The following is a 7,930-nucleotide window of genomic DNA, read 5'->3' as shown; positions in this document are numbered from 1 at the left end:
ATGAACCCGCGTCTATTTTTTCCCGTTTGACAGATTCATCGTAATCTATGTATAATATATATCATTATCACTATACAAACCATAATGCATACGTTACAACAACCATTGCATCAATATGTTGCAAATTATATTTATACAAGATTTTGGCTAAATTAATTAGATTATTATAAATAATAATAATTTACAAATAAAGCAACACAACTTTGAATGGATCAAACCGATTGAATATGGTAAGATAATGAAACCATTATTTGATTAGGGTACAACCACTTAAGCACAATTTATAACCATACATGCATACAAAACATATTGAATTTGGTAAGGTAATGAAACCATTATTATTTGATTAAGGTACAACCACTTAAGCACAACTTACAACCTATATTTGATTAAGGTACAAGTATTAAAAACACAACTTACAACCAAAGATGCATACAAATGTTTCAAATTAATAGTATATAAATATTAATATTAATAGTATATAATATAATGCAACAATGCAAAGTAATAGTACTAAACTTTAAGCAATTAGTACAACTACTAATGCAACAATATGTTGCAAAATAATAGTATATAAATGGGTAGCTTTGTAAGTTTAAAACCCATTTTTTATAAATTAACAAGGATGAAAAACATCTAATTTAGACAATATAATATGGATATATATATTGACTAATCTTTAACTTACTTATATATGTATATATTTTAAATTATTCTCTTATTAATTAATTAAATATATATATATATCACAATAAGTAAACCAGAGCTCTAGAGAATCAGGCATTTTGCATCAATGGAGTTTGAGCATGGGTATCGACCCTATTAATGGAAGTTCGCCACATATTTTGAGAGCTTCACATCTAATATGTCCATATATGCCCACCTGAAATTAAAATATTACTGAAATTAAAATATTAAAAAATATCATGTTAATTAAAAAGATATGTATTACCTATGGCAAATCTTGAAAATTAAAATCATTAATGATGTAAAGGATATTGTGAATCTACCTACTGGAATGCATAAAACTTGTATTTCGTTTATCTACTTATTATACACCAAAACATGCAAATAAGGCTATAGGGTGTGGTCATGATCCTCATGGTCACCATGATCCTCCACATCGGCGCTATGTCATTCACTTCTAATCTATCATTCAAAACCACTACCCTAAGGGTGTGGTCATGACCCAAACCACTATCTTCCTATTTTAATTTATTTTTGTAGAAAAGGAAAATGAATCATTGAAAAAGGAAAGTAGGCTCATGGTTGCCATGGTTTAATCAATGCCAACTATGGTGGATGAAGGAAGGGGATGGTGTAACAATCCATTAATGATCCTATGTGGCATTAATGACCCAACTCATGCTCCACATACCCTTTAGCCTAACTTAAAATGCCTGTACCTAATTAATTGAATCAAATAGCAATGAAAGTTGATGGTCCGTCAACAATTACATGGCTAAATTACAGTTTTCGTCCTTTATGTTCGTATCGTATTGCAATGTATTACAGTCACAATACTTTAATTGTAAAACTCATTACTTTTTACAATGAGTTTTACAAATAAAGTATTATGACTCTAATTATTGAAGTTAAAGGTCATCTATTGCAATCTAATACAAATATAAAAGACGAAAAGTGTAATTTACGCTAATTACTTTTTGCCACTTAAATCTCTTCCACACATTGTATAGTTTTATACTTATAATACAATATTCTTTAATAATATAATCAAGAAGTGAAAAGACAGTAAGTATAAGTAAACACAAAGGATTCAACGATTATATGCTAATACAAGAACACACAATTGATCAAAAATTACCATATTATCAATGATCATACATCTGACAATCACAAGTTGATCAGTAAATTCGAACACATTCATCGATGATGTAGCATTAACAGGAAAAGATCAAATCTAATAACGGATCGTTGATTTGGTTGAAGATAGACTTAGAGTTCAATTTTAAGCAAAAAAGATTCTTCACAAAGTTTAGATTTTATAATTATGCTCGATGACCACATTAATAATGTTGATCGCCAATGATCTCTAGATCAAGTGGTGGAAGGCTTGCATTTCTCTTGAGAGATGCAGGTTCGACTCCCACTTGGTGCAGAGTGAGGCACTGGTGAGCAATGATAGGAGACCCAGGGAAACCTGGGTTGGATCTTTGAGTCAAACGGGTTTTACCGGTAATTTCACTGTCGTGTCTACGGGCGGGTGGATTACCGGGTTTTCCCCAGAATTAGTGGTGGACTCGGGTTACTCTCGGAGTACTCCGTTTGTCCAGTGAGTGCTCCGAGAGTGCTCGGGATTGAGTTTGTTGGCCGTTAAAAAAAAATAATGTTGATCATTGAATCATTTGGGTCAATTACTTTTTCAAAAAAATTCTGTCTTTTATTGAATTAAATTTCAAAATGTGCATTCTTTTACTAAGAACACATATATAATGCAAACAAAATTAGTTACAATGCTGCCATCACTTGTTCAATAATCAAGTAATGTGTTTATGCATTGATTTACAACCAAACACACACGCAAACCCTATTAATGTGAGCTAATTGATGAGTAATAAATTAGTTAACTCTGTTTGAATGAGGTAATTTGATCAAATCTGGATGCCCACTCAATGTATAGTGCAGAATCCCAAAAGAGACGACACTAGCTAATCTAAATATTATTTAATAAAGGCGAAGTTTTTTAAAATTTAATTAATAATAATCTTAATAATAATAATACTACTATTATTAATAAAACATTTTGTAAAATATAATTTTTGAATTTGTTTTTATTTATTTAGAGAGGAACCTGTTATGCAGAAAGAGAGAGAACTGAAGTGTGTTCTCCATGCAAATTAGGGTTTCTAAAATTTTTATGAAGTCTGCTAGGTTTTGCTTTTCCCGCAAAAAAGAAATTGCTTTTTGGATTGTAAATCTTGGGTTTGTCATATATGCAACATAGATCTCAATCTTTATGGAAAACCCATTTAATATAATCCACATATATGGTCAAATAACATCAAATCTAGCATTAAATAATTGATCAAAACTTAAAAGATTACCAGTTACTTGAAGAATAACCATAGATCAACATTACTGCATCGGAAAATTCGATGTTTCTTTGTTTGCCTTTATGATCGGAGTGTTTCTCTTCTTCTTTTTCTTCTTGTAAGGTATCCCTCTTGCTTTCGCCTGAGAATCACGAACTTCGCGCAAATAAACCCGTATTGCTCCGCTAGCAAAAGGGTTCATTTCGGGCAATCCACCGTTTTCTTCATAAGCTGCCCTGAGGCGCCCGATAAGCGCGTCAAGGCTGCCCCAAGCTTGCCTAAGGGGACAAGTACACGGGCCAGCCGGATCAGGGTGACCAAAGAAAACACAACCTTGTAGGTGCACCTTAGTCTTTCCAAACTGGTCTAGATACCGTAGGAAATCTAGTACATGACTGTAGTTACAGTGTGACAAAGCCACAGGTGGTCTTTGGTTCTTTAAGTACTGCCCGAAAGTGTTCCAATCGCGACGCTTCTGTGACTCATATCGGCTAAGTTGTGGTGGTGCTAGTGGTGGTTGCTTTGAATCAGAAGGTATAATTAGGCCACCACCACTTCCTCCACCACTACCACCACCCCTTGATGAACCCTCACCTATTTCTGATCTCCCATTAAAATTCTGATCACTAGACATTAGATTTGAGCAAGTGATCAGTTTTTTTATGAGAAAAATGGGTAATTGGCTTAGAGAGAACCAAAATAGGCATTTAAAGATATGATATAATTGAAGAGAGATGAGAAATCAAAATGGAAAAAATGAAAATCAAATCATGGAGGTGGAGGTATTGAGAAGACAAGACGTATATGGGTCCATTGGAAAGTGGTTTAAAGGCGATTAGGCTTTTTTTTCCTTCAAATTACATTATTCTCACCCTTTAATCGGCCCTATTAGCCTCTTAAAAGAATATTTTTTAAATACATATTTTATTAATTATGACATATATGTATAATTACATCTATTATAAAGCACAGGTTATAACCCCGTGTATTATACAGAGGTGAATAAATAAATTTTATATACTAAATAATAAAACAATATATCTTTAAAACCTTATTTATTTTACAGGTTGAATAAATATAATTTTATATATTAAATAATAAAAAGTTATATCTATAGGAGACATATTGTACGGGTTGAATAAATGTAATTTTATATACCAAATAAAAAAGTTATATCTTTAAAACCACGTGTATTACACGGGGTGAATAAATGTAATATTGTTTACAAATAATAAAATAATACATCTTTAAAAAATCTCATTTATTACACGTGTTGAATAAATGTAATTTTATATACCAAACTTTAAAAAAAATTACATCTTAAAAAATATGCACATTACACGGTTTGAATAAATGTAATTTTCTATACTAAATAATAAAAATATATATATCCTTAAAAAACCACGTGTATTGTACGAATTGAATAAATCTAATTTTATATATCAAATAATAAAAAGTTATATCTTAAAAAACCTCATGTGTTACATGGGGCGAGTAAACGTAATTTTGTATAGTGAAAATAAAAATATTTAATATATTAATACAAAGTTTGGTTTTCGTGATAAAAAATAGATTATTCTGTTGTTGCAAAATTTGTTAACGATGTCTCAATAAATTTAACCCTTTATTTAAAACTCCGTAAATGTATAAATGATAAATAATATTAGTTAATTTTATTTTAAATTTCGTAAAATTTATTTGATAAAAACTAAACAAAACGTTCAAATATAATTAATTCAAATAAATAATATTATAAATAAAAATTTGATTAAACTAAATAATAATTATCCATAATATATTAAACTAATAATATTTAGTAGAAGAGTTATCTATAATATAAGATATTAAATTAAATAGTATTTAGTAGGAGAGTTATCTATAATTAATTAGAAGAGATTAAACTAAAATAATAATTATGTATAAGAGATGACCTAATATGATGACAAGTGTCCCTAAAATGGTTTCTTTTATTATATAGTAAGATATCCATAGTACATTTAACATATTAAATATTTCTTAAAAATTCAACTTAACATGTTAAATATTAATTTTTTTAAAAATTCTTTTCACCGTTTTTGTCAGAGGATCATATCAGTTTATGATAAGTCACTAGCACCGTTGATCTATATAAACTTTAAGTTCTAAATGATTCACCTGGATTGTCAGTATACTGATCCATTTTAAATTTTCACACAGAGTTCAATTGATTAAAGATAGGAGAATAATATCTTAAGAACTAACTTATTTGCGTCTCCCACCTCAGAATATATTCCTGTATCAAGATTCCCTAGATTCAGTCTTACAGGTGAATATACTTAATTGATATCTGTCTTTGGGTTAGTGCGATGCCTTGAGAGCTCAGGTTTGAACTTCCGTTCAGTCAAAGAGATGAAGTCTCGACTTAAAGGTGTGTTCCAGTTACGAATCTTCTTTACAAATGCACTTGATATATATCTTTCGATATTTACTCAACTTTTATGCAGAGGGAACGTTTTAAGCGCAAAAGCATTAAACGAAGTCTAGGCCATTGCTGATGCATGTTGGTGCAGTTTTATGTCTGTCGCTTGTTCTTATTACGTTGTAATTTGTACGGTCTTTATTTACGGTCTGTATAGTTTTGGTCGAGTCGGCCAAGTCAAGATATCCTCCTATCTTGACTTAGCACAACATTTATTTTGTTAGCTTTGTAAAACAGTTTGCATGTGTGCAACTGTTAGCTGTTTATGTGTTTTGATCTTACTGTTTGCTGCAAGTTATGTCTGTGTATAGGGTCCCCACGAAGAACCCCTATTCTTCGTGGGATTAGTTGCTAGAACAATGTTGTTTATCAGGTTTGTTACCACGAAGAACCATTCTTCGTGGTGATGGATGAGTTGCTAGAATGGTCCACGAAGAACCCCTATTCTTCGTGGGGTCTGAAGGTTGTTCGTGAGCCTAGTAACCTTCTTCCTAGGGTTACTGGGTGTTGGGCCTATATAAACAGACACTTGCTCCTCATTTCTGCAAGAGAGTCACTGAGAGTTGTAAGCACTATGTGTATGTGTTGTACTAATTCTCTTCAGTTAATCTAAGATTGTGAATCTTTGGTTACTTGTGTTTTGCATTACTTTGCTTCGGTTTGCATAACTACATGGATTCCGCACTCGTATTTGTGTTAACAAACAACGAAGTAGGTTATCTTGATCCTACAAGTGGTATCAGAGCTTTGGTTCTCTTCCTTGTTTAAAACCAAGCAAAACTTTTTATTTGAGCAAGTTGTGAAGTTTCTTGAAGTTGTTCTTGAACTTGAAAACAAGAAAATTAGTTTTTCCAGAAAAAGTATTTAAAACTTGTTATTTGAAGATAATTTTACAAAACCCCAGTTAAAACACATGGAGACATGTTAGGACTTGGTTTTTCTTAAAATTTCTTGCAAAATTTGAGTTCGTCAAACTTTCTGACGAGTTGTTTAACCGGAAAAGTCATCGGAAGTTGGTTGGTAGGGATAAGATTCAAAAGATTTACTGAAAAAGGCAATCTTTCAAATGTGTGTTTTTAACTATGTTAGGATATCCAGCTACCACCTTTCTTAAAATCTGAAAAAGTGACTTACTATAAAAAGGAGAATCTCACCAACCATTCCACGAAAAACTTTATACACAACCAACCTTGACGAAGAATCTGCTTAACGAATAACCATTCTTCGTGGGTAATCAGTCTCACGAAGAACCAGGATCTTCGTGGCTCTATCTGTCAACGAAGAATCATAGTTCTTTGTGACAATTGTTATTCGTAGAGCCTATTCTTCGTGGAGCATAGTCTTCGTGGGAAGTGCCTTGTGTTTTTCACAGAGAGTTTGTAACTTCTTCAAAACTTACAAATTTGTCCTTTAACTTAAATAGTCTTTTATAAAACATCAAAATGAGCTCAAATCCTTGGGATTGGAGTGATAACTCAAATACACCACAAGATCCTTCACAATGGGTCAAAGGATTAATGCCCAAACCAGAAATTACTGCACATCAATGGGCATGTGTCGCAAATCAAAATCATAGCATTCAAAATCTTCTATTAAGTGAGAGTGAAACGGGAAGCAACAATCATCCACCCAAGCTAAATCACATAAACGATTATCCAACATGGAAAGGTCGTTTTCATACGTACATTCTAGGGCAAAATACCGAATTGTGGACATGCTTTATTACACCATACAACGTATGTAGGACCGGTTTTGAATCCCAAACGATTGTGAAACGTACGTATAACGTGCGGAATCCGTACACGAACGCGACCGAACACACGTGATGTAATATAAACTGTGATTCTATTGATTAGATCTGAAAACGTACAAAACCTGAATCACGATGTCACTTTCTCTCTCTAGTTTCTCTCTCTACAACTTGTAAGCTCCTAATGACAATTGTGACAAAAGTTCCAAAAGTTCTAAATGAGAACCCTAAAGGTTCTATTTATAGGCCAAGGAGTTTAATGAGGAATCTCATTAATTACAATTATGCCACCTTGCCTTTTTGACTAACTCTCATTAAAATAACAATATAACTCCCGTTTTCTTCGGTTTCTGCTACGGACTAGATTGACGAAAGTGATAGACAGATAATGCATCAACGTAGCTCTCGAAGAGGCAGGTTCCAATCCAGTTGCCTTGGCGGGAATGAGCAATAATGATAAGAAGGCTTATGATCTCGAGAAGAAAGCCTTTGCTATCCTTACTCAAGCACTTCATAAGGATATTTATCATCAATTCGCGTATTGTATAAGTACAAAGAATCTGTGGGACGTCTTGGAAGCTAGGGGAGAAGGAAATGCTACAACGAGAAAGATTCGTCATGACTTGTTGAAGAAGGAATTTGAAGGATTTCTGTTCATGGAAAATGAAA

The 7,930-nt window shown here is 32.4% G+C and overlaps 1 protein-coding gene across 1 annotated transcript; it reads right to left on the bottom strand.

Annotated features, from left to right (window-relative positions):
- Positions 1-309: 309 nt before the first annotated feature.
- Positions 310-3,834, bottom strand: LOC110897558 (protein LIGHT-DEPENDENT SHORT HYPOCOTYLS 10). Its single transcript, XM_022144322.2, has 2 exons — positions 3,066-3,834; positions 310-883 (listed from the first exon to the last, which is right to left on the bottom strand). The coding sequence occupies exon 1, from the start codon at positions 3,685-3,687 to the stop codon at positions 3,097-3,099; it is 591 nt and encodes a 196-aa protein (XP_022000014.1). The 5' UTR covers positions 3,688-3,834; the 3' UTR covers positions 310-883; positions 3,066-3,096.
- Between the last annotated feature and the right edge of the window lie 4,096 nt (positions 3,835-7,930).

This window comes from Helianthus annuus, chromosome 13, assembly GCF_002127325.2.
Source record: "Helianthus annuus cultivar XRQ/B chromosome 13, HanXRQr2.0-SUNRISE, whole genome shotgun sequence".
NCBI classification, from domain to species: Eukaryota; Viridiplantae; Streptophyta; class Magnoliopsida; order Asterales; family Asteraceae; genus Helianthus; species Helianthus annuus.
Note: the sequence above shows the minus strand (reverse complement) of the source record. Positions and strands in the feature narration are given on the sequence as shown.